At 45.2% G+C, this 26,786-nt stretch overlaps 5 protein-coding genes across 8 annotated transcripts; 3 read left to right on the forward strand and 2 right to left on the reverse strand.

The window, feature by feature from the left end:
- The first annotated feature begins 250 nt into the window (after nucleotides 1-250).
- Nucleotides 251-2,188, forward strand: LOC129595562 (uncharacterized). The gene is made up of 5 exons (XM_055492606.1): nucleotides 251-706; nucleotides 763-1,009; nucleotides 1,077-1,312; nucleotides 1,377-1,532; nucleotides 1,678-2,188. The coding sequence occupies exons 1-5, from the start codon at nucleotides 613-615 to the stop codon at nucleotides 1,932-1,934; spliced, it is 990 nt and encodes a 329-aa protein (XP_055348581.1). The 5' UTR covers nucleotides 251-612; the 3' UTR covers nucleotides 1,935-2,188.
- Nucleotides 2,189-3,608: 1,420 nt separating this feature from the next.
- Nucleotides 3,609-6,120, forward strand: LOC129595519 (uncharacterized). The gene is made up of 5 exons (XM_055492561.1): nucleotides 3,609-4,094; nucleotides 4,150-4,384; nucleotides 4,781-5,025; nucleotides 5,082-5,237; nucleotides 5,424-6,120. The coding sequence occupies exons 1-5, from the start codon at nucleotides 4,016-4,018 to the stop codon at nucleotides 5,537-5,539; spliced, it is 831 nt and encodes a 276-aa protein (XP_055348536.1). The 5' UTR covers nucleotides 3,609-4,015; the 3' UTR covers nucleotides 5,540-6,120.
- Nucleotides 6,121-7,330: 1,210 nt separating this feature from the next.
- Nucleotides 7,331-12,994, forward strand: LOC129595500 (uncharacterized). 4 transcript variants are annotated; one of them, XM_055492529.1, is made up of 10 exons: nucleotides 7,331-7,563; nucleotides 7,638-7,843; nucleotides 7,926-8,178; nucleotides 8,249-8,487; nucleotides 8,834-8,989; nucleotides 9,540-11,594; nucleotides 11,650-11,887; nucleotides 11,953-12,209; nucleotides 12,271-12,426; nucleotides 12,538-12,994. In XM_055492529.1, the coding sequence occupies exons 2-6, from the start codon at nucleotides 7,753-7,755 to the stop codon at nucleotides 9,803-9,805; spliced, it is 1,005 nt and encodes a 334-aa protein (XP_055348504.1). In that variant the 5' UTR covers nucleotides 7,331-7,563; nucleotides 7,638-7,752; the 3' UTR covers nucleotides 9,806-11,594; nucleotides 11,650-11,887; nucleotides 11,953-12,209; nucleotides 12,271-12,426; nucleotides 12,538-12,994. The 4 variants fall into 4 exon arrangements, with proteins under 4 accessions (XP_055348504.1, XP_055348501.1, XP_055348503.1 ...); XM_055492526.1 differs by having other exon boundaries at nucleotides 7,649-7,843; XM_055492528.1 differs by having other exon boundaries at nucleotides 7,331-7,550.
- A 100-nt stretch (nucleotides 12,995-13,094) lies between these two features.
- On the reverse strand, nucleotides 13,095-15,886 carry LOC129595499 (uncharacterized). Its single transcript, XM_055492525.1, has 6 exons — nucleotides 15,393-15,886; nucleotides 14,420-14,599; nucleotides 14,011-14,244; nucleotides 13,625-13,766; nucleotides 13,423-13,526; nucleotides 13,095-13,357 (listed from the first exon to the last, which is right to left on the reverse strand). Exons 1-6 carry the CDS (start codon nucleotides 15,713-15,715, stop codon nucleotides 13,201-13,203), a joined length of 1,140 nt encoding a protein of 379 aa, XP_055348500.1. The 5' UTR covers nucleotides 15,716-15,886; the 3' UTR covers nucleotides 13,095-13,200.
- Nucleotides 15,887-24,663: 8,777 nt separating this feature from the next.
- LOC129595546 (allatostatin-A receptor-like) lies at nucleotides 24,664-25,521 on the reverse strand. The gene is made up of 2 exons (XM_055492590.1): nucleotides 24,763-25,521; nucleotides 24,664-24,705 (listed from the first exon to the last, which is right to left on the reverse strand). Exons 1-2 carry the CDS (start codon nucleotides 25,519-25,521, stop codon nucleotides 24,664-24,666), a joined length of 801 nt encoding a protein of 266 aa, XP_055348565.1.
- Nucleotides 25,522-26,786: the final 1,265 nt, after the last annotated feature.

Consider the following 26,786-nt stretch of genomic DNA (forward strand, 5'->3'; position numbering starts at 1 on the left):
CACGATAAACCAACGCACATTCTACACGTGTACAGTATTATAACGATAAATGTAAAGTACGCATGTACCGAGCATGTATGACAGTACCAGCCGGGAAAATGCCGGTACTTATAACCAGTAGTCACAGCGACAGGCGCTGAGCCGGTTTCCGGCGGCTGTTATGAAACGTATGCATGTACATATAGCACAGCACATATCGCATGTACACCATTCAGCCATCGCAATAAAAAGTTGCATCCAGTGCAGACGAGGTAACTGATGAGGTCGATCTAGATGTTGATGTTGCTTCCCGTTGGAGGAGCAGAGCAGAGAACCAATGGCAGTGAGCAACGTGGCTTTATCAGTGCGCAAGCTATCTTGATCTTTACATTGCAATTTGCAACAACTACACGTGTAATCTCGTTTATTTTGGCTCATTATGCAAGCACATCAAACGAGAATGTATGTATTACATCAGTTTGCTAATAACTTATGTCTGCACTAGAGCATAACCATGAATTACCTTGATCTGGGATCTGGGTGCTCTTATATATTCCATGTATCGGGAAATATGGTGCAGACATTCTCGCAAGTTAAGGAGACTTTTTCCGACACCAACCAAGTTATCCCAACATGACGTTTTCAAAATCTTATCACATTTTTTTCGTTTTATATGCGTTAAGCACTGCATTTAGTGGAATCACTGCTGTGCCGTACCAAGATTACAGTAAGTGCGACATGCGATACAGTTTGACTGTTACCAATCGAGGCACTTCCGTTTAGCTGTGCGGACATGCGACGAGAAAGTATTCCTGGATTGCCCGACCGCGGGTTCCGGAAGTGCCGGACGAATAACGTTCTATCCACATATTACCGTTAACTCCACGCCGAATAATTTCCCGTACAACAATTACGGTTATACGGATCACTGCGATCCGTCCAGTTCGTGCAAGCTGACGGTACTGATCGACGACCATTGCGCCAGCCTGATGGCCCAAGGTGACGAGTATGCCCTCTACTTAAACCTTAGGTACGAACTACGAACACAAACCACTTTACCAAATGCAGCCGTTGTATTGTGAAGGAATGTCCAACAGGTCCATCGATATTCCGGCGTTTTCCAGTCTGGAGATCTACGATGCGGTCCACCATGGTGACCCCGTGCTGCGGCGTTCCTGGGATGGGCAACGCGGTTGGCAGAATAAGAATCCAACGTCCTTCGCCCAGTTCCGTTCGCAGTCTATGGAACGTCTCAATGTGTTCATCGAGTACCGTCATGGCGGGCTGTGTCGTACAACGCGCGAAGTTGTATTTGATTTTGTGATAGTCGAAGGTGAGGTGCAGTTTACAGATACATTGCTACATTTATTTTTAAGTCACAATCCGTTTATCTTTAGCAAAGCACACTGTGAACAACACCTACTGCTACGCTCTGAATGGCTACGTCAATAACAAGTATATTTGCGACACGACGGATGATCGTGTGAATTGCCCGACAATCCTGTCAGATACGACGAAAGCTATGGAACCGGCGTACGCGCGACAGTTTTGCTGTAAGCAACATTTACAACGTTAGTCCAAAATTAAATCGGTCTTAAGTATAGGTTCTTTTGTCGTCGAAGGAAGCGCGCTGGCAACTGCAGCATGGCGAACCTAAACAACAATTAAATGATTGTTATTTCGCTGTTTAATTTATAGGGCCGAGTTACTGGGTGATGGGCGGAATTGTTGTAGCAGCGGTTGCTGCCGTGGCCCTACTGGTCGCAATGGTGGCGCTGTGTCGTCGTCGCTGTCGCAAATGTTCATGTAGCTGTCGTCCGCGAAAGATTTGCAGCTGGTCCAGTCAGCGGCAGTGCGATGTCTGGAGCCCGTACTGTACTTGCGCTATCAAGTATGATATCCAGTGTGATACCGGGACTGATGAACGACTTCTTGCCAAGAAGAACCGATTCTGAAGACTAAGTTCTTATTAGATTGCAGCCCGCATCGGGCCTGCAGTTCAGCAACTGCAGAATCTGTTTGTTTTTTGACTTTTAATTATTGTTGTGTTTGTTATAACTTTATTCCGTACAAAGCTTAAGATATAAATGGCATTCCATCTATTTTACACATTTTTCAATATCTGTTTGTTATTGCTGCTGCAGTTTAAATTAATACAGCACATTGTGTTGCATCTAGCTGTACTCGCACTTTAAGTATGAATATTGCTAATTCTGCTGACCTTATAAAAGATATCCATGGTAGAACGTGCTTCAAGATCAGTTAGTAATGACAAATGTGCTGCCTGTCAAAAAGGCTTCCAAAAAACGCTGTACCGCTTTGTAATGAGCGCAGTAATAACATCGTTTTGTAATAACATCGTTTATTAATACGTAATTAATATTAGCGCAGTAATAACATCGTTTATTAATACGTTTCTGGTATGCTGCAAATTCGTGGTGGCAAGTACATAATATGTGCAAATTCGTGGTGGCAGTGGCATTCGTGGTACCTGCAAATTCGTGGTGGCAAGTACATAATATGTGCAAGTGCGTGGTTATTAACACTCTCACTAAGTTTCATTCGTGCTGCTGACACTCGCCTAATTGCCGGAAATGAGTGACAATTTTTGTTACAACAATACATACACTACAATAATAACATCGTACATACGTCATACACATGTTATTGTACGTCATGGTACATGGTCAAGTAAGTGTTGGGAACTTGGAAGCTTTATTTGCCGGAAATACAATGATAATAATTTTTACTAGCAACGATTATTATTGTTATACAGATTGTTTTGTACGTAGCAATTATTATTTTCCAGATATGCTCTATGAAATTAGTGCAATAGACCCAGTACATATAGCCACGTACACATGCACACCTGCATGTGGGTATACATACTATGTGGCTGTGTTCTCTATAGAACATTGCCACATGCAGTATGTACACTGTACATCGTAGCGGCACGTGCAGTAGAATTACAGTACATATCGTTCTGTGCTACATGAACAGTATTGATCTATTAACGATAAACAGTTTTGAGCAATGTGCCGAATGCCGCTGATGTGGCTTACCAGTCAACGAGTTTCAAGCCGGTAAAACATAGAATGATGAAATCGCTATAACTTGCATATACAATGTACGACAAAAAGAGGTTGAACCGATCAGTCGGTCCGCGGTTCAAAATAACCTCGCAACGACACGCCACCACTAAAACTTGGACGCTTACTCACTACTTTCAGACGCTCGCGCTCCGTGAATATCAAAGTGCAGCTATACTAGTTGCATATCAAAAGGTGTAGAGAAAAATTTGAAACTTTTTGATACTAAACCTGTGGCTGTTTATGGCGAACAGCACAAATTCTAGCCATTTTGCTTTCTCGTGGGCACAGCATAGGATCTGTGCGCATAACCGTTTGGCTTGCAATCAATGCTTAAGTCTATGGAAAGCAAAATGGCTAGAATTTATCTTCCCAGTATATCAAATATTCAAAAAGTTGCGTGAGTGGCGTGTCAAGGTTTTGACCGACTGATCGGTTCAACCTCTTTTTGTCGTACATTGTACACCATCCAGTTATCGCAGTGAAAAAGCTCTATCCACAAGACCATATGCTAACGAGGTACTTTCTTGTTGGTTAATCTTGATGCTGGTGTTGCTTCCCGTAGATGAAGAGCCGACACCCGAGGACCAATGGCAGTGAATTACGTGGCATTGCCAGTGAATCATTATAGTTGCAGCTACTCTTGTTTATTCTGTCCATTAACGAAGCACCGTAGTCGAGATTGTAATGCGAATGTAACCACTGTATGTCGATGATCGTGTGGCTTGTGGTTGTTGCATCAGCTGTTCATTCCCGATCTACAAAAACGACGAAAGGAGTCGTAACCGTCTAGCTAAGTTCATACTCGGCCACGAAGATATGTTCCCAAATCATAGCTGGGATATTCGGAAACAGATACGCCTTACACCGACTAACTGCATAATCGAGGCAGACAGTCGCAAACTAACTTATTCCAGAACTAATTTGCATCCTCCAAGCGGTCCACCATGATTTTTGCTTTGCTGCTTTATCTTTTTTCATCAGCAGTATTAACTGGAATCGGCGCTTTGACGTACCAAGATTACAGTAAGTGTGTACGCGAAGACAACACCTGATTTATACATGATTGCATCCTTATTAGGGGTGGACATATGCAATGAAGTAGTTGAACTGGATTGTCCAACTACGGCATCCGGAAGTGCCGGCCGAATAACCTTTAGGCCGCATATTGCCATCAGTGCGACGCCCGACAACTTCTACAATATTCCCGGCTATACTGAGCATTGCGAGCAATCCGGTCCTTGTAAGCTAACGGTCATGACCAACGGAAACTGTGGAAGTTTGGACGAAGGACATGCTGTCTATTTCAACGCTAGGTACCGTACAGCTCCTAGCGTAATTTCTATCACAAAAGTACGCGAATTTAGGGCGACAGGTACACTAAAAGGATTGTCACTGACTCCATACACTACGTCTACTGTATTTAGATTTAAGATATTTATAAAGGAGAAATGTGAATATTTTATTATTTGTATCGATAGTTTAGAATTTAGAACGGTATTTGGCATGCATCAGCATTCAGCCGTGCCAAATGCATGTACAGCGTAAATAGTATGGTCACTATGGTTGGACGCGGTGTACTATGGTGTTTGGAGTGATGCTTGTCGCTGTGTTAATGGATAAGCAATTACGGGATAAGCTTGTACCTGTTCTATCATCATTTCTATGGAACATATCATATTAACTTAGCTAACCGAGCAGCCATCGTGTAGGTCGCTTAATATTCCGGAAGGATCGCGTTTGGATATCTACGACAGGACCGACCACGGTGGTCCTAAATTGCGGCGTTCCTGGGATGCGTACCGCGCTGGGTGGTACCGCAATCTGCAGTCCGTCGCGCAGTTCCGCTCGCAGTTCACATACCGGGAGCGGCCGACGATTTTCATTGAGTATCACCACGGAGCAGCGGCCTGTCGTGAGTCACGGGAAATCGTACTAGATTTCGTGATGGTCGAAGGTGAGTCGCAGTCCTTATTCTGAAGTTTTTATAATTTGTAGTGTGTTCGTTTACAGAAAAACGCACGGTGAACAACACATACTGTACCGCTCTGAATGGTTACGTTAACAACGCGTATATCTGTGATACGACGGATGACCGTGTAAACTGTCCGCAGATTCTGTCGGATATGACGAGAAATATGCAACCAGCATGGAAGCGGCAGTTTTGCTGTAAGAGGAAATTTTACCCTGCTGATGTGTAGTCTGTGTCATGTACTGTACAGAGAATCTCTATATATGTATACATAATATTATGTGTTTACCGTAGATGGATACAGGTTTCTGTGTGTACAATAGTAGTATGTCTTTGTAACTGTCGCATTTACAACAAAAATATAGGCAAATTGGGATTTGTAGGGCCAAGTTTCTGGGTTATGAGTGGAATAATTATCGCAGCTGTCGCTGTTGTGGCTCTACTGGTCGCAATGGTGGCGCTGTGTCGCCGTCGCTGTCGGAAATATTCATGTAGGTGACGACCTCGAAAGAATTGCAACTGGTCCAGTCAGCGACAATGTGATTTCTGGAGCCCGTACTGTACCTGCGCTATTAAGTACGATATTCGGTGTGATACCGGGACTGATGAAAACTTCTTGCCAAGAAGAACCGCTTGTTCGAGGAATAAGTTTCTGTGCGCCGGTTATCGACTTTGTACCAGAATTTGTTTTCAGTTTACCAATAGTTATTTACCTAGGCTCTCTGAAGCACACCACAGGCTAATTTGCTTCTTGGGCATTGTTTTCAAAATTTTGCAACTGTGCTGTTTTTCGACCGTAAAGCTGTAGAAACCGTTACGGTATACTGCAGCCAAAATACTGCACTACTGTCAACATAAATGTTCCGTGCTCCTCTATGTGCCAGCATACGGATTTTTTTAGACGTTTTTCTTGTTTTTTCTAAATTAATATTCTGCTTGTTCTGGTTTTACATTTGCAATGCTCACTCCAAGTTGACGATGTCAATTTTGAAGTCGTACCAACATGTATCACCTAAAATGTCTATGTACAAGTACTCTGTTAATGTACACTGTACATGTATTCGTGAATTGCATACTAAAAAAAACCGTAAATGAACTATTATTAGTACTGCTTTACTTAATTGTAATGTGTACGTTACGGTATTATTGAAATATATGATGTCGTGAGACTATGAATACTTACACAGTTACATTGATCGATTTTTCCAAGCTTAATTAATACGAGTTACGTATTTTTTTAAGACAGATACCAGCCATACGTATGGCTTGCGATATATATGGTAAGAATTAACTAAACGGTCGGATGGGAGAAGTGAAAACGAAAAAAACTGTTTATGAATCGTTACTTTTTCATTAGTAATGAAGTAAATAACTACATAGGCTGCATAGTGCACATACATGGATGCACATATGTACATACCTGCATACGTACTGCTTTGTGATGTTAATAATAAATATTATTAATTTTTTACTAAAATGTAACTAAATGTACATTAAATGATTGACGTACGTGTGTTCTTCGTACGTACGTACAATACTGTACGTATATGTACAATACAATACACAGTCGCTTCTCATGTACATTGGGACAAATTCTTCATTTGATTATAATTGTTAAGCGAAGCTCGCTTTGTACATATTGAGAAATAACGTCACTTATACACATGTATCTATATGCGTACGATCCCTTGATGAAGAAATCGAATTGTATCCATAAATGTAACGATATTATGAAGTACCGTAATTGCGCTGTGTATTCCGGTTCCGGATCTCAGAACACATAATTCAAAATCAGTTACGTTTCTTCTCGCACATTGCAGTTTTACAATTCATCAGTACTTGTATATTTATATACATAAGTGATAGATGTCTTACATAATCTTCAGTAGTTTACTAGATAGCAAGAACTGTAATAAATGGACGTTAATAATAATATTATCATGCAACATTTTATTTTCAAAAACAGCTTGCTCAAAAAACGAAAGTACAGATACAGTTAAAACTGCAAAAGCAAAAACAACACTGTGTAAATTTAGTATACCACTAGTAGAAATATGATTACAATATTATTATTAATTTTCACTGTATGTACGATGCAATGTTGTTAAACAAAATGTTTTAGTCTGGATAACGTACTCTTGCGTTAACCGGAAATCGATGAAATGTTGTTCTCTAGTGGAATGATCGTGTTTGCATGCGGAGCAGCCGCTGAACGTTGCAGTGGTATGCTGCGACTGTTAAGTGTTAACCAGTCCTTCCGCATTGGAGAGACAGCACACATGTACATATTCCGATATCTCAAGCTGATGAGTTAATACTGTAATCATGTTCCTGAACCTGTTTCAATGCGTGACAGCGTAAGCTTATCAGCGACCCAACAGAAATCCACATCGCGGCTTGTACTCAAATTTACTGTATCGAGTTTACCTTTCGACATTCCCAACAGCCAACATGACTTTTATCGCCTGTAATCTTGTTTATTTTGACTCATAACTCGCTCGAACTAACTTGTAAGCGAGAATTGTAAGCCAGATATTCTGTCATTTCTTGCACCGTGATCCTAGCAAACGAGAGCGCAAAAACCGTAATCCATTCAGTTTTGTTTCAGTCGTTCCCGTTTGGTTGTTCATACATACTTGAAAACGAATTACCAACGACATACCAGCGGAACTGGTCTGGTACCGTAGAAAGGATTTGATACGAAACGATCTCATGATGTCTGCATCCATCACTCCCTTTCTTTTTCTGTTGATTACTCTGATCTTGGGGATTGGAGTCCATGGTGTGCCATACAAGAATTACGGTAAGTCCAGATGTTAGTAATGCAACTACGTATGCAACAGAGATAAAACAGTAATTTTCTAAACGAGAACTGCGGGTTGTAGATATCCGCAGATGCGATGCAGTCGTCCTGCTGGATTGTCCTACCACTGCGACAGGGAGCGCGGGCCGCGTGACATTCTATCCCTACATTTCCATCAACACGTCGCGTGCCAAAACCGATACTCGTTACAATTATTACGAATCGGATTATGGCGGAAACTGTGAGCAAACCGGTCCTTGCAAACTGAAAGTGCAAACAGTAAAAGAATGCGGAGATCCGCTTGGAAGTAACTATGCTATCTACTTCAACGTCAGGTACCATACGTTCTTTTGGTTGTCAACATCAGCAGTCGAGTAGGTGATACGACGAATTTAATTATCTTAGAAATTTCGAGATTCCGCGATCATCGCGTCTGGAGATCTACGACGCCTCCGGACAGGGGGAGCCCGTGATGAAACGCGGCTGGAACGGAGGAGATGGCTGGCAGCATTACAATCCGACTTCCGTGGCGCAGGTGCGCTCTGACTACGCCCGCCAGCCGGCATTCTCCGTTGAGTACTACCATGGAAGGGCCCAGTGCCGTAGCGCGCGGAAGGTGGTCTTCGATTATGTGATCACTGAAGGTACTTCGGCGTTTTTCGCATTCCGCGCATTTTTGCAGTTAGATTTCGCGTATGTATCGGACAACGGGTCACAGTATTTTCCGCGTTATTACACATTGAAAAACTTGATAGTTTATCGTGTATATTTATTAATCTCGTGTACAAGCTTGTATAAAAACACTAATTATCACGTAATCAATTTTCGAAAAGTTTTTGGCATGTGGAGCTAAACGAAGAATACCGTGTCTCTTGTGTCCGGTATGAGAATTCACATAATGAAAATGTCCGTGATGCGAAAAACATAGATGTGGTAAACAGCTTCCGGTCTCCCGCGTTATCATGGCAACTTGTGAATTTTTTATTGCAGCGCTGAGCACGGTGAATAATACATACTGTACCGCTCTGGACGGTTATGTCAATAGCCAGTATATCTGCGATACAGCCGAAGATCGCGTTAACTGTCCGGCTTGGATATCCGACAGTATGAGTTCCTTGGAGCCGGCATATCAGCGACAGTACTGCTGTAAGTATAGATACTTCGCTTACTGCCTTATATGGGCTCCCCATGTATTACTCTCCCTTATCTGGGCTCCCGAGCAATATGAGCAACCCTCTACATCGGCGGTTACGTTATTACTCACAGTTTTGCAGCTGTTATCAGTGTTATGACTGAATGAAAATTTAGATTTATTTAAAATACTGTGAAAAAAAATAATGTGATATGAAATTTCGGCATTTTTTAGTTTGTTCATTGGCAAATCCAGTTGAAATTAATGAAAAATATATATAGATAATATAATTATATAAATATAATTCGGATGTGATATTTCGGAATTCTTTGGTGTGCTCACTTGTAAATCCGGTTGAAAGAAGTAGAAAAGGGTTCTGCTATAAATCCGATAAATAATTTGACGGGTATTGCTCACTAGCCGAGAGCCCAGATAAGGGAGAGTAATGTAAGGGGAGCCCATATAAGGCAGTAAGCGAAGTATTCATTTTGTAAGTATATTCATTTTTAGAACGGGTGTTTTACTCGCCTTTACACCTTCATGGGAAAACTTTTTTTCTCGTAGTGCCTAGTTATTGGATCATTGGCGGAATCGCGGCGGCCTCGGTGGTGGGTCTAGTGATCCTAATTGTGCTGTTAGGGCTGTGCCGTCGTCGCTGCCGAACGTGTGCCTGCGTGTGTCGTCCGCGGAAGATCTGCAACTGGAACAGCCAGCGAAACTGCAACTTCTGGAGTCCGTACTGTTCCTGCGCCATCAAATACGACATCCAGTGTGATACCGGAAGTGATGAGAGACTTCTTGCCAAGAAGAACGATTTGTTGGAGGATTGATTGTGATGCAACAATTGCGGGTGAATCCATTAGTGATTTTTCTACCTGCAGAAATGCGCACTGGAGGTTCCTTTTATTGTTTTTAATTTCGTTTTTTTGCCTTTTTATTCGTCACTAAATTTTTAGCCTGCTTTTTCTCGGGGCAAGAAAAATAGCGTTAAATTAAGTTTTTCCGCATACCTTTAATAAATATCCTATTCCGGATACAAACTAACCAGGGCACATTTTCCGGGTCCAAATTCAGAAAAATCTGATCTTTGGCAGAAACATAGTATACCATCGTAGTATTTAAAAAAAATAATTTCAGCTACTGACACTCAAAGGGCGTAGGAACAAAATTAATAAGTAAATAATACCAATGCACTAGCGCAATACCCGCACAGGCTTTCTATAAAATAACAGCATATCAGGAAAGTTTCACCTCTTGCAGAAACGTAGCATTTTGCCACATTATGGTTAATGAAAAATTTCATGCGAACGTTGAGACGACACAGTAGAAAAACCATTTTGTAGCTGCGATTCTTTGCGGTAGTGCAACAGTACGTACTTACCACATACTGCCGCTGTATTTGGATTCCGGATTTTGCTAATTTCCTCACGGTGTGCAGTGTGCCCCCGGAACTTGTTAAATATTAAAGTTCATTAAGCGTGCTATAGTCGTACACTGTCAATCGGCAAAAGACGAGTTCCTGATTTATTATTATACACTGATACAAACAGCTGTTCGAGTACTACACTAGTGCAGTCACTGCAGTGCAATAGTATGTACTATTACAGTATTACTTACTTATTACTTTTGTTTGTCCACGCCCTTTGAGTGTCAGCAGCTGAAATTATTTTTGTTAATATACTACGATGGTATACTATGTTTCTGCCAAAGTTCAGATTTTTCTGAATTTGGACCCGGAAAATGTGCCCTGGTAAGTACCAATAAAAAATTTATAACAGAAACACTTCCGCTTTGCTATCCTGGTCAGGGATTGTTCCCATTACCCATATTGCATTTCCACGTTGTATTTGGATAGATAGTCGCTGCTTAAAGAACTCTTTCGCCCGTTTCTGGCCGGTGGAAGCTGCCAGAAACGGTCGAAAGTTGTTCCTAAATTAAGTTGTTCAAAATTCAGATGTAGTGGATCTTATTAGTCATTCTGCTTTGTTTTTGTTACCGAGCGTTTGTATAAAAATTTAAAACAGTACTTGTATCGGTTAATGTACAATACAGCGTGACACAGTAATTATTCCCAATTTATTCTGCTAGTAACCAGTAACCACTATACCAAACCGTCGCTTGGGTCATTGCCGCCTTTTGTAGACAGTGCACATATATGATGATAAGCATCTGGACTCTTCCAGTGCAAAGGTTTACCGAGCCGCTTTTGCAAGAGCTGTGCTTCTGTTTAATGAAGATAAATGCCGGTGTTAAAGTGGCGGTATGTTTGGACTGTCTGAGTTATAGGGTATCGAATACCGCTATATTAATTCTACAATACCGAGGTGTTTATGGACTCTGGTAACCACGTGGATGCGGTTCTTGAAAATACTTCCTTGGCCCCGATCATATCTAACACCGTCGGTTAAAGCAGATGGTTGTATTATTTTGGTATTTTACAATAAAAGATATTCTTCTGATAGCTGCTTTACTTTGATTTATTCATTGCATAAAACTATACCACAATACTTGACTTGTATCCTCTCTACCGAAGCAACACAATGATTTTCTATGCTCTATTATTAATGGTGCTGGTGGCATTCATCGACAGTTGTTGTGGTTCCATGTACAAAACGTATAGTAAGTGGGCGCCTACTTGATTTGTCTCTGACGAATTTACAGTAATTTCTGTTAGATTCCCGCAATCGCTGTGGTGATGTTATCCACCTTGACTGCCCGACAGTCTCCGCGGCCAGCGCCGGTCGTATCGAATTCCGACCGCAGTTAACTGTCGTTAAGATGAGCGACAACCTTACCGATTACGGTTATGCCTACGATGTGTGTCACCAGCGGGAGGCGTGTAAACTGACCGTAAAAACAGCGCAAGCGTGCGGAAACACTGGAGATGAGTACGCCATATACTTCAGTCTGCGGTAATTCAGCCACTATCATCCCTCCCGCTTCTGTAAACGGTAAAACCAACGTTGTCTATTGACAGAACATTCGAGTTACCTCAAGGTTCGCGGTTAGAAATCTACGATATAACTAAGGACCAGAGCTTACTCAGATCGTGGAGCGTTAAACCGAATTATTTTCCGGCTACAACCACTGTCAAGAGCGCTGTGCCGCCAGAAGTCATCGGTCAGCTGCTGTCGGATTTCACTCCCCAACCGGCCCTCTTTCTCGAATATTTGCACGGAACGGGAGCTTGTCGCGGTTCACGGAAGGTGGTCTTCGATTACATTATTGTTGAGAGTAAGCAATTTAGCATGTAATTCAACATTTTGAAATACACTGTATCATGTTGTGTGTGAAGGCCAGAGTACGGGAAACAACACCTTGTGCAAAGCCTTGAGTGGCTACGTAAATAACGAGTACATCTGTGATACCTCCGACGATCGGATTAACTGCCCGTTGCATTTATCGGAATCGACTGAAAATATGGAAGAAGTTTACAAGCGTCAGTACTGCGGTATGTTGCGATAAAATTGTCTGAAAGTTTAGGTATGCGAAAGTAATGTTACAGCAGTATAAATCGGTACGAGTACACATTCAATAAAATTCTTCAAACTTTTTTGTTCAGCGCCGACTGGATGGGTCATCGGTGGAATTACAACCGGCGCCGTCATCGCTGGCCTGGCGCTGATAGTCCTGGTAATCCTTTTGGTTGGCCACTGTCGCAGGCATCCCTGCACTTGCCGCCCTACAAAGTTTTGCACATGGTCCAGCGAACGCAAGTGTAATTTGTGGAGCCCGTATTGTTCGTGCCTGTTTCGCTACGAGATTCAGTGTGATACTGGAAGCGATACGCATTTGCTGTCCAAAACGAACGATACCACCGATGAGTAGCTACTCTGACCCGAAATAGAAAGTTTAAACTGTTAAATCTGATGTCGCCTTTAAAATTATTAAACATTCCGGAGCAGGAACGGAGTGACTACCATCAAAACATACTTCAACACGTGATTCTGTTAAATGCTATGCAGAAGGCACAATCCGTATGCGGTTAGGCTAGACCTCAAAATAAAGACAGACGAAGGGTTTCTTTTATGTTTAATGTCGGAAGAATTTACGGTCTACGTTTACTGGTGAACGAAAATTGTTACGTTTAAATTTATCTTGACATGATCAACCCGAAATTTTATTGCATTAAAATTATTCAACAACCACGCGAAGCTGAATCAGAACTGCGCACTGGCAAAGTACCAGTAATAAGCGACAACAGACAAAATTCACGACCGAAAATCTAACGCGGCTGAAGGGCTGCAGGGGCCGGTGCATCTTCCTCCCATACGCGCAGAATATTGTTTGCTTCGAAATCCTCCGTTCCGGCCGTCCACTCCACGGCCTGTACGCTCACGTGATCCCGAATTCTACAGTCCACAGTGAATCCGTATGCCGCACTACGAAAGATTATCCTCTCCTTGCAAACAAATTTTATTTGAAGTATCGTTATTAATTCAGTTACCATTTGTAGTCTTTCTGTACGACAGCCCGGATAAACTCCAGCACTTGGTTCAGGTAGCTGATACTGCGTCGCTTGCTCCAGTGATTGCAGGTGGCTAGAGGGCACTGCAGTACATGAATAGTAAAGATACTTTACATATACTTCAAGTACACGTTGTAATAAAAACATTATTACAGCAAAAGGGCGACAGCAGAGCACAAACCTGCGTCTTATCTGGAATGCCTGCTGGCTGGATCATGTCGCAGCGGATCAGCTCGTTGTTTTGCGTGATGCCAAGGACCACCCGCTTCGAACCACTGACCGTGCAGCGGTTCCAAATTGCTCTGTCGAGGGTTTGATATTTCCTGAAAATCGATTTCCCTATTTCCCGAACGCCGTACTTTCATATCCGTGCAACATAAGACATTCGAAAGAAAGACTCCACAGAACGCTCATGTACAGCAAATTGAGCACGGTAAAAGTTTTTCAGGCTCAATTACTTTAGCAGCTACGACGGTGCTTTTCCCGGCTGCTTAATGAAAACACGGGATCTGCCACATATCGGTATTTTGAATCTATGACGTGTATGCGACTATAGAAAACGCTTACAGTGGACAGCGGGGTTTGTCGGGCCCGCGCGCTCGATGATCTTCAACAACACCGAGATAGGTGTAACTGCCCGGTGCAGCGCCCATACTTGGCTCGATACAGTCGATCTTGTGGGAGTAGAGCAAACGCGTTGAGCCGATCGTCCAGCCCAAAACTGAGTAGAAGTAGTCGATCGAAATGTTCTGCGCATTGACTTCACTGCTCTCGGTCGTCACTAGATCAAGCTGTTGTACTCTGTAAATATCACGGCTCTCCAGAGAAAACCGACGCTCAAAAACTTCAGATATGATTATGCGCACAGATTCAACGATAAATTAATGGTCTTTGAAGAATTGTGATAAATAAAATCTCGCATACCGTTGAGAATGGAGCACATAACTTACGACAAAATAGTCTGTGTCAGTCTTACCCGGAAGGTTTCGCGCCGTTGACCGCGGTCGGTTTGGATGCGGCATTCTGTTGAGCGCACGCGAAGTAGACGATGTTTTGGCGTCGACAGGCCACGAACTGATGGCCAGTCTTCTTGTGCGTGGTGTTCGGCTGGTCCAGCAGCAGTCCCACGGCACGGCCACTGCACACGATATGCGGGCTGCAACGAGGACAGCACAGTCGTCGATCTGGTGCACTGACACACCAAAACGTTCACATTTACGTAGAGTATATTCATGCTAAAAGCAGCAAAACCTTACAGAAGCAGTGAGATAAAAAGCGCTGACAAGGAAAACAAGTCATTAGCTATACGCGTTGGCGGCTTTGCAAACGTCCGGCACATTTGCTTTCCAATTAATTTTGCACTGATTTCATATGATTACCGACTGCTCGTCCGCTCGCATCCCACCGCCGACAGCAGCAGCGATCTGAGCAAGAATTCCAGTTAATTCAAATCTAATTTGAAATTTTTAATGAGTATCTATCAGCGCGGGTTTGTGACGTTAATTGGATATTGCTTGAATAAAAACAAACATAAAAAACTGAAGCAGCACTTACCAATATGAATATAATCAAACTTCTCTATAACAAGCACTAACTATCAAAATTGGGCACGTTAAGAAGTTACGAATTTGTTTACTATAGAAGTATTTTCGGTGCCTTTGAGCATGTTGGGCTTTTTTATGAATGAATGGACACGGGCACTTGTCGCCGCGCATAGTCAGCCGACAAACAATGCCGCACTTTCTCACGGCTTTGACTGTTTGACAATACGACATACGTGCCGACTGAATCTGTCTCACGAAGTGAGCGGTCTATCAGCGCGTACAGTGATTTTGCTGGGTAAGCTATGATTTATTTTGAAACCAGTGAAATACTTTGCTTCTGATTTCCGATCGTATGATCGTATTTCGTATCTGCACAGTAGAATGCGAATACATCTGCAACCGTACCTAAATCGGTCAAACGCTGCCCGATTGTGCTCCATCCAGGTGCGCAGGTGGATCAGCGGGCGCCACGTTCCTGTTGGAAAGTGCGATCCCTCTTGCTTGTACTGTTGCAGACGAGTGTCGGGATCCATGGCGCATAGAACGCTCCACTGTACCGCCAAAGTGCGCAATAGTTGTCGATCTCTGTCGTCCACGTATTCCTTACAATCCGGATCTTCGTGCTGGTTCCGCAAACCGAACCAGCCCACTTCCACGACTGGCGAGCGCTCGCAAGGGACGAAGTCATCGGTAGAGCGGACAAATGACATCTCGCCGACTACGGACATCCTGAAGTAGTCGTGAATTACAGGAAAATGAGTACTGGCAACCCACTGTCCAGAGGAAACATATGGGGGATGATCAGTGAGCGGAAGATCAGGAAGTTTATTCTGGTTTATAACGTTCAAGAAAATCGTAGATAAAAGGCACTTACGGGAACGTCGAAGCGCTAAATGGGGCTGAAATATTCGAAGGCTTTACCCAACATAACGTAGTGAAATGCCGTTCGGCATGACGACGTTACTCAAATTGTTTCGGAAGTACCTCCCATTCGACGCGCTCGACCAACCGGTTTCACTGCTGCTACGTAGACTGATTGCACCTAGGTACTGGACTATTCGACCGTCTAATGTCCCATTGCCTCAGCAGTTAACCCATTAACCAATTAAATTTGGAATGGTTTAAAGTAGTCCTACTTGCGCAAGCTCGTTGTTTATCTGGATTGACTGCTGCCGAATAACAAGTTGTACGACTGGATGGATTTTTGCTACTGTAGCGGCAATTGCCAACAACTGCAGTTTCTTCGGCAATGGTTACCAGAAGGGCGAAAAACCAAAAACCATGCATTTTACTTTTTATCCAAAACTACATACATGTGTCGAGTGAATAATTATTTCGCTTTTCTTTACAAAAATCAGAAGCGCACGGAAGTAAAAAAAAATCGACCTGCTAATGTAATACCAGAAACCCATTTACACAGCTGCACTGTGACATCCAAGTTAATTATCAAAATCGGTGCAACCTTTTAACCCGAAAGAGCTCTAGCAACGCCGTGTATCGCATTCCACAGAGATCGCGATGTTGCCGAGGGGTCCAATCTCGTATTAGGAATTGTTGTCCTCCGCCACTGTCTTGGCGACGGTGTTGACGCTGATCTTCCGTTGACCCCACCACAGCTTCCACACGTACCGACTGGCAGCGACGCGGAAGCCGCGCATACTCAACGCAAAGAGAACCGGGTCGAGTACGGCCTGCAGCCCGTACAGGACCATCATGACGCTACGGCCACTGGAATTGTCGCTCAGCGTGGTGAACAGTGTCACCGTCCAGTATGTCTGATCCGGCGTCCAACAGATCAGCACGCTAATGGTCAGCAGGGTCAAAACGACGAAGGGGCGGGGTCCTTTGGGCTGGCTATTTTGAGCCTATAATAAACGAGGTCTTTCGTGTTAAATGCTTTAGTACGCTCCTTTAGAAAAATCATATGGCGTTTGGCAGTATTTACTTATTTTACTTATTCAGTTCGCTGTCTTTCTAGAAAAAGAACTTGCCAGAATTACCGCGCATCTTAATGTTAAAGTTAAGTATAAATATGGGGAAAATCAGCTAGCCGTTTAGTTGATATAAAACCCTTAATGCACTACGTCTACCACCGTAACGTACACTAAGGGAAAAAGCTTAACTTTTATTTCCATATCATGACAGCTGCACTCCCGACAACTGTGCCGCCTTCCCACAGTTGCATCAACTTATATACCACATCAATATGCTGAATTGCTCATATTCGCATACAGCCACAAAGCTAGAAAAACACATGCACCAATCCCATCACTGTGTTTCACATTAACCACATCTGCAGGCCACATTCATCCTGCCTCCTTATTATTCCCACTTGACCAGCAGTCAGCGATCTTACAGAGATAAGGAACGATACGGTAAAGATATAAATATCTGCACACACATATGGTCATAATTAATACTCGTACTAACGAGCACGCAGACCATGCACATTGGCAATTAATTAAACCATGATAGCCGCCGTCCACTTGTCAACACCACGGCCGTAACATTACCCTCCGCTTAGATTCTTCGTCCCGAAGAATAGGTCAGCTGATCTGAATGCACCATCAAGATCACGGCCATCCGGAGAACGATATTGCGCTGATCCTTAATTAACTGCACGGAATCCAATTAAATAATGGGCACATTAGCCAACCCGGCTACACTGCCTCGATTAATAACCACTATTGTCTGTGCACTGTTGCCACATCTTCCTCCACCGCTTTTAATTCACCTGCGGCTTATTGTTCGTGCATTGGGCCATCAAATGTCCAACGCCACCACACTTATAGCACGACCTCGCACCGCGTTGTGCTAACCTTCCCGTAAACTTTGAACCCCGTTTTCCGTTGTCCCTTTGTCCACTGCCACCCGGCTCATCCCGGCCGCCGGCATTATACACAGTGCTGCCCGCACCGGCGCCGCCACTGTGCACAACGCTGTTGTCCTCAACCGCGTCGTCGCTGCATGCACTAGCACTATCGTCATCACCCGCATCACCGACCTGTCGCTCCCGCGCGCTATCAGTACTGTCTTCATCCTCTTGACGATCATCCCGCTGCCCGTAATATTTGCGGTAGTGCTCATGTTCTTCCCATTCTTCCTCGTCAGACGCCACCGGCCCAGTGACGTACTTATTCTCCTTACGCTTACTGCGCTTCACAGCAGTTTGTGCAAGCACCAAATCAGCGTAAAACTCCGTAGGCGTAGTCGCTTGAGAAAGCACCACATAACCGTAGTACGATTCAAGTAATCCATCTTTCAAATGTTCGATAACATCCGCATCGTCCATTTTCGGATTAGCAAGGTAACATTTCGAAACTTTCTCGTTGAAATACGTACTTACGTCCTCATCCGGCAATTGTTTCCGGCGTCGCATCTCACGCTTGTAACGCTGAATCATGTCCTTAGGACGAAATCGGGCAATTAATGCCGTTTTAAATGCCGCCCAGTCAGCCCATGGAATCCTCGCTCCGTCACTGGTCTCCCTATCATACCAGTTGGCTGCAAATGCACGCAGGTATATCGGCGCCTGCTTCAGCAAGACAGCATCCGTCCACTCAAGTGCATTACCTATGCGCTGAAATTGCCGGCACCATTCCTCCACCACTTCTTTAGCTTCCCCGCTAAACAACGGTGGCTTGGTGTCACTGGCCAATTTCAGATCCGTAAACTCCTTGGCTAACTGGCGAGAGTTCACATTCACTGTATACTTCACACCGGCTGCTTCCACAGCGGTGACCTTATCCTTGTCGCCCATTCGTTTCCAAGCGATGATCTCTTCCTATATTGTCGGATATTATCCCAATATCTCAACAATATCAAACAACACAGTCCACCGTATCCGCAGCGGTAACCTTTTCCTCTATCATCGGATATTAGCCCAATATCCAACAATATCCAACAACACCGTCCACCGTATCCACAACGGCGACCTCCCCGTTAATTGTCAGAAATATATCCCGATATTCCGACAATGTCAAACAGCACGGTTTCCCGTTCCCACAGCGGTGATTTTCTCCTTCCGCTATATTGTCACATATTTCCCAATATCCCAACAATATTCAGCAACTCGGCCCACCGTTCCCACAACGATGACCTTTTCCTCCTCACCCGTTATATTGTCGGATATTATCCCAATATTCCCACAATATAGCACGGTTTCGGCACCAATGATATAAAACCCTTAATGCACTACGTCTACCACCGTAACGTACACTAAGGGAAAAAGCTTAACTTTTATTTCCATATCATGACAGCTGCACTCCCGACAACTGTGCCGCCTTCCCACAGTTGCATCAACTTATATACCACATCAATATGCTGAATTGCTCATATTCATACAATACAAAGCTAGAAAAACACATGCACCAATCCCATCACTGTGTTTCACATTAACCACATCTGCAGGCCACATTCATCCTGCCTCCTTATTATTCCCACTTGACCAGCAGTCAGCGATCTTACAGAGATAAGGAACGATACGGTAAAGATATAAATATCTGCACACACATATGGTCATAATTAATACTCGTACTAACGAGCACGCAGACCATGCACATTGGCAATTAATTAAACCATGATAAACGCCAAGACTTCACTTTATTCAAGAACACAACAAGAACACAACTTGGGGTATCAAAAGGGCACAGTAGTGCCGACAAACAATACGGTGCGAAGCGCCCTAACGACGCCACATGGGGGAAAAAAAAATTTTTCCGTAGCAAGCGGCTGGATCGCGCCAGTAATGAGCCGGCTCGGCGAAGGTGACCGGCTTATATATGCGCGCTTCCAAGCGGATGTGCAGATAGGCAAAGGGGCTGGGGGTAGGCTTCGCCATGCAGTGGCAGAGAGGCTACGCGTTCAGTGGGCGTTTATCAACAAATTTCACCAATAGTGAAATCTAACCCATAAACGCCAAGACTTCACTTTATTCAAGAACACAACAAGAACACAACTTGGGGTATCAAAAGGGCACAGTAGTGCCGACAAACAATACGGTGCGAAGCGCCCTAACGACATAAAATCCTCAAGTTGGACGCGACAGTTTTGGCGAAACGGGAGCGGAGGTTAGGAGCGCGGTTAGCGTAACGCTCGAAGCAGTGGCTGGCCCAAGTTCCTTGGGCCTTTAATTCGTCAGTCGTTGCTCCCATGGCAGCGGCAAAGGTGGTGCCGCCTCTGCGGAAGCTGTGTAGGGAATAACCTTCGGAGTTGTAGCCGGCGGCTTTAAGCGTTCGTTTAAGGAAGTACTGAAACTTCCCTGCTGTTAGCGGCTTAACTTTTCCTCTTGCACTGACATGAGAAAAGGGGGAGGCGTGTGGATATGGGTTCAGCTTGTGCAAAGCTGCCCGGACCGCTTGAACGGGGCACAGCGGTGAATCTTTAACCGTAGGGATCGGCAGTGTAACCGAACCGTCAGCGAAGACGCTTGTTTTGATGGCGGGGACGGTTATGTCAAGGCCGCTAGGCGTAAAACGTATACCGCTAACTCGCAAGAATTTAGAATTCTTGTGGAAAGGCAGCAGGTTGCTTTTTCGAAGCAACGAAAAGAAGGCGACCAGGGCGGCTGCCCAGAAGGGCTTGCGGAAGCACTTTGGAATGGTGGTTAGGCGACCTTGAATTTTACACAAAATCTCAGGCGTGATTGGAAGTCGGGCGTTGGGGGTTTGTGCTTTCGTACGTTTGATAGCGCGCAACGTCAGCTGTATGCGGAAGTGGGAAAGGTCGGGGGCCTCAAGTCCTTCGCGATGGTGCAATGAGACAACGCTGGCAAGGTAATTGCGCACAGAGGAATACTGCATTTTCGGCGAAAGATAGGCAATAAAGCGGCAGAGCGTCTCAATGTTTGCGGGGCATGGGCGCGTTGAAATGCTTTTGCAGAAGTGCCGGTAAATCTTCCACTGGCTCTTTCTGGTGCGCAGCGAGGACGGTGCAAGTGAGGTTTTCCACAATTTCCGCAGCCGTTTGTCCAGTTCCTGCGTTCGGATACCTGTAAATAAAATCTCCAGGTAATTCAGCAAGGGCAGTGCGGCGTCCGGCCATAGCTAAGTCTAGTAAGCGCGGGTCAATGGTTGCGCGGCTTAAGGCGTCAGCTGCAATATTCTCCTTCCCAGGAAGATAGGAGGCTGATATGCGAAAATTGTAAGCGACTGAAGCATAAAATACGAGTTTCAGCCAACATAAGGCTGCTTTGCACTTCGTCGTAGCTCGATTTATAAAGGAAACTGTTTGCGTGTTGTCGGATTCAATAACAACTCGGAAGCCCGCCAGATGCGGCGCCCATACAAGCAGTGGCAAGCAGGCGGCAATTAGTTCGAGGAAATTGATGTTTCCTCTCAAGGCGTCCTCTAGTAACGGCGAGGTTAACCAGATAGAGGAGACAATCGCTGGCGGCAATACGTTAGCCCAAGATCCGGCAATTGCACGGCGGCCCATTGTTGCACCAAAGCCGGCGAGACAAGCGTCTGTTTGGATGAACACCGATTTCCTGGGCGGGGAAATCAGTGACGGGCAAAGACCGTTTAAAGCAGGGGAGACATCGTGCCACCACTGCAGTTCTAACTTTAGACTCGACGTCAGGCGTGTGCGGTGGTTAGGGCGAGACAATGGTTTAAGGGCGTCTATGAATATCCTCGCGAAAGGACGAGCACCGTAAATGGCTTTGGCGGCAAAGTTAAGGCGTCCAACCAGCTGCTGTAGTTCCTTCTTTGTGGCTTTATTGCGGCTAAGCAAAACACCAGTTTCCGTGCGGAGGTTCTGGAGTTTCTCTGGCGGTAGCTCAATGGTCAACGACACGGAGTCGAGGGTGACGCCCAAGAATCGGATGCGAGTTGTTGCGGAAATAACTTTTTCCCAGTTTATGGCAAAGCCCAGGTCTGTTAGAGTAGTTATTAAGCAACTCAAGGCGGCGGTGCATAGGTCAGCTGTCTCTCCTATAACGAGGAAGTCGTCCAGGTAGCACACAATCTTGTAACCTTTCAGGCGAATAAAGCGCGCAACTGCTGAAGATAAGCGGAAGAAAATGAACGGAGCTATCGAGAGTCCAAAGCACAGGAAGTTGTCGATAAAGTAAGTTTCGGGTTGTTCGTCGAAACTCCAAGCAAAGCCCTGCAGCTGGCGATGCGGTGGGAAGACTGGCACATGGCGGTAAGCAGACTTGATATCGACCAGGGCGTAATGGCAGGCGTAGCTGCTTAGCGCAAGGGCGTCGTCAATAGATTGTAGGGAAAATTTTCCGGGAAAAATATACGAATTCAAACTGTCCGAGAATGGGCGGCTACAGTCTGTGATAGGGCGGAACTTCTCAGAATCGGCTTTTTGGACTGCACCAATTGCATGCACGCGCTTAGGCTTACTATGGGAGTAGGAAATTTTCCCCTCGGCGATCTCACCGCGGAACAGTGTGTCCAGAAATGGTTTAGCTTGTGCCGTAAGTGCGCTGGAGTAGTTGTGGCATTCTGCTGAAGCTATTTGTTCGGCATTTTCTACCAGTTTAAAACCGAAGGCAAGACCATGTAAAATGAAATCTCTATCCTGATCAAAACGCAAAGCCGTATTCCAGTTATTAATTTTTCTTGTTAAAGAACAACGATGGTAAAGGTCGGCATCAACTCGAAAGTTCCCCACATGCAACATTTTCATAATAACCACTGCTAAACATGCGATTTCAAAACGTACATTCTCCTTGCTGTTATACGCGATTTCAAAGGGAAACAGGTCAGTTAACCAAAAACACGTACAGCGACATGGGCATATAAAGAGCGAATTCGACGAAAGTATGCCACATAACAATAGTGATTGTCATGCTGGTTACTGTTAGAGGGAAAAATAACCGACCGTTGCGGATGCAGGTTGCTTTTCGGAATGGACAATGGGCAGGCAGACTAAGTGGGTCAAGCGGTTCCGTTATTGCGACGCAATTGGGGGCAGTTAATGCGGCCATGTCCTGTTTGGTTGCACTTGTAGCAAATATGGCGGTAGTTGCACCCGGCACACGATCCATTATTAAAACGGCCACAAATTGGGGGCGGATTGCCGGCATTACGCGTGCTTCCGCTGGAAGTTGCGGCGGCGAAGGCGGTAGGCTTCCCTGCGGCGATTACCATGGCGTTCTGGCAGGCGGTCTGAGAATTAAAGTGGCTTGAGGCAATATTTTCACGCTCGATGGCATTATCCAGGTTCCACTTGTGGTCCTTAGCACGAATGCGGAAGTCGTGATCGAAAGCCAGAATAGCACGGGCATAGTAGTGGCGGCGTTTTTGGGCTAAGTACTCCAGGTAGCTGCAGTACTCTAAGGCGACTTTGGCATGCTTCGGGCTGGAGGACTGCAGCAGGGTCTTCAGCGTCTCCATGCTTCCGGCCCAGAACTCGTCTAAATTGATATCAAATGCGCCGATTTTGCTTTTGGACTTGCCGTTGGCTCCAAGGCGGGCTTGAGCAAAAACATGCGTATGTGGGCGGCGCAGGCGGCGGGCTTCCGACTTCAAGATTTTATCGGACTTACCACTGGAGGCGCTAGAGGTGCTAGACGCGGAGCTGGACGAGGAGGAAGACGAACTACGGGAGGATTCCGAGGCGCTGGAGCGCGAAGCTGAGCGGGAGCGGCGTGGCTTCTTTGCTTTGACCTCCTTTGCGCCAGAATCCAGCAGCACGTTGCGCTTATGGCCGGCATGGCTGGTGACCTTTAGCGTTGTTGTGGGAGAGCCTTGCTGGGACGCTTGGAACTGTTTAATGCGGGAACGGTCGCCGATCTTCTGCACGATTTGCTCCACTTCGGCGTGGGTGAGGAGGACCAGGTGGTGGCTTTCCGTGATATTCTCCTCCTCCAAGGCCTCAATAGTTTCTTTGCTCAGGCCAAGGCCAGACAGCGTTGGTAGAGCTGGCTGCGGTTGGGGCTCCGGCAGAGCGGGCGGAGGCGGAGTGGGCTGATGAGAATCCAGCCTGAAGTGGGCTATCAAGCGGTCGGCAAGGGTGCTGTTCCTGCCTGTAACGGAAAGTTTAGCGGCCTGGCATTCGCTTTTCAAAGCCGATTTGGTCATGGCTCTAATTTCGGCAGCCGTAAGTACCATGGTGCAGGGTGTGTCAGGCAGTTATGTTAAAGGGCAACTTTAAAAGAGTAAAACGAAAATTTTTCCGTAGCAAGCGGCTGGATCGCGCCAGTAATGAGCCGGCTCGGCGAAGGTGACCGGCTTATATATGCGCGCTTCCAAGCGGATGTGCAGATAGGCAAAGGGGCTGGGGGTAGGCTTCGCCATGCAGTGGCAGAGAGGCTACGCGTTCAGTGGGCGTTTATCAACAAATTTCACCAATAGTGAAATCTAACCCATAGCCGCCGTCCACTTGTCAACACCACGGCCGTAACATAGTGAAAGAAATTGACAAGCGACTTCAACAGCATACGGGTGAGCCTCGCTCCCATGAGTATCCGTCAACGTCTGTCGCTGGAAATTCAGCGAGGCAACGCTGCTTCCGTTCTCGGTGCAATGGAAGGAGCGGCAGCATTAAATGAAATTTTGTTAATTTGATTTTTCGAAACTGTGAAGTATAAATTTGCTATTATATAGGAGTTTATTGGTTTAAAACGATTTTGGAAATAAACAGTAGACCGACAATATCAAGTATGCACACTTACAAACCCTAACTCTAAATACACTACACACGTATACGTCTCCGTTAACTACGCATCTCGATATCTATACCAGATTGTTGCAAAATGCAGCTGAAAAAACAAAAAAACTAAGAGATTCACAAACGTAGTTACAATCGTTTTGCTCACCATGACAATAACGAGATGATGCGCCGTTTGCTGGGGATCGGAAATATGGATACTCTGTCGATTTCGCGTCAACACATCCACCACCTTCGTCTCGCGGCTTTTCCGCCGCTGCAGCTGCTTGACCAGCAAGAACGGATACGCTCCAACCACATACAGAATCGGCAAGACCTGTGTGACAATGGCCACCGCCGTCGAATACCACGGTTGCCGGTGGGTGTTCAACGAACACTCGCTGTTATCCACGCGAAAATACAGCTCATCCCGTAGCCACAACGGCACCGCCAAGATATGTATGTAAAGCACAATCAGCCCGCACATCCCGCACGCGCTCGCCTTACTGTGGCGGTTGCGGTAGGAGACGGGCAGGGCGATGGCCCACACCCGGTTCAGGGTGATCAGGACGTGCATGTGCATCGTCAGCGGACAGACGATCCAGATCTGGTAGAGATAGAAGGTGCAGGCGCTGCGGGAGAGCGGCCAGTGGGGGTACAGTTGGCGGATGATTTCGAGAGGATACTCGCACAGAGTGTATGTCAGATTGGCGGTTAACAGGAAAATGATGTAAATTGTGAAGGAGGTTCGAAGGTGCGGTTTTATGACAAATACTAGGAGCATGGAGGCGTTGAAGAGGAGCTGAAGAAGCCCGATGGTCAACCGCCCGGCGGGGCCGAATGTCCATGTTGCCGGGTTGCTGGTATTGGCGAACGCGGGTTCCCAAGATAGATTATTCTGTGGGAAATCAAACAGGCTTGTATTCATGGCTTTCACAATACTCACAGAAAAATCCGTCGTAAAATATGATAAATATAATGCATTATTATGGTGATTTTCGGTCAGCTGAATTAGATGGTGATAGATTGGATTTGTACATAAGAAAAACTTTAGTTCCGGATCAATATACCCGTTATGAATAAAGAGCGTTGTTGAATAATCGTAGCGAAGAAAGGGAGAATCGTTTCTAGCTGGAAATTATAGATGAGAAATGCACCATGTAACGTCCATCTCGTTGATGAGAACGACATGCTTATATACACGGATGATATTGATACAGATACTTGAGGCTGTTGTTTGGAAACCCCTTTACCGCTGGAAATTCCGCTCAACACGATCCTCGACGCCCACACCTGTACTGAACGACCGAATGGACAACAATGCTGCGGCGCCCGAGTTCATGCAACTTAAGCGGCTTTCATTTTGGGGATGACTGGTAAAAGTCAGCGGGCAGGGTAAACGGGATCAGCCTGCAATATCCGCCACCGCTCCCCGAAGCCACATATAAGAGTACCAACCTGCTGTATTATTCGTGATGTTTAATCTCGTAATCCGCAAATGGCGACTGGATTTGTCCCATTCTCCACTGCATCAAGATTCAAGCTAATCATGCTGATTGTTGTTGATCGCTGGCTGGAATACTAATCCCATATCCAGCACGGAGAGATACCAGAGGCACGGTACAGGTAAAGTAGATCACATGTTGTTCCAAAGTCGCGAGATCAGCTGTCCCATTACGGACTAATTGGCTTTGTTCTGGTTGCCCTGATTTTCCGTGTTGGGACTAGGTTCATCGGTTTCCTTGGTCTCAGGTAGATCTGTAAAACAATGGTGATGCTTGTAATTTTTTACAGCATTCAGACAACACGAAGACACGAAGACTACTGCATGCTCCAACACGAAGACTACTGCATGCTCCAACAAAATACAACACGAAGATATACTATTTACAACACGAAGACTACTGCATGCTCCAACAAAATGCTGTAGAAGTATACAAAATATAGCGCTTCATTTAGCTCTGTATACGACAACTGTTAATAATATTTCCGCGAACGAGCAGCGGTGGAATTATTTTATGTAGTTTCCGCCTCCGCTTTTCTGGTGTAGACAGTGAGACACTTGTTGTTTTCGATACACAAAGACCACAGCAATCTGAGATTGCACGGAACGCTTAGCTTTTTGAGGAAGAGTGGAAGACCCCTGTTTATGATAAAAAATGCGATTCCCTTTTGTCTAATTCTAAAATTCGA

This window comes from Paramacrobiotus metropolitanus, unplaced genomic scaffold (genome assembly GCF_019649055.1).
Source record: "Paramacrobiotus metropolitanus isolate TYO unplaced genomic scaffold, Prichtersi_v1.0 Parri_scaffold0000079, whole genome shotgun sequence".
NCBI lineage: Eukaryota > Metazoa > Tardigrada > Eutardigrada > Parachela > Macrobiotidae > Paramacrobiotus > Paramacrobiotus metropolitanus.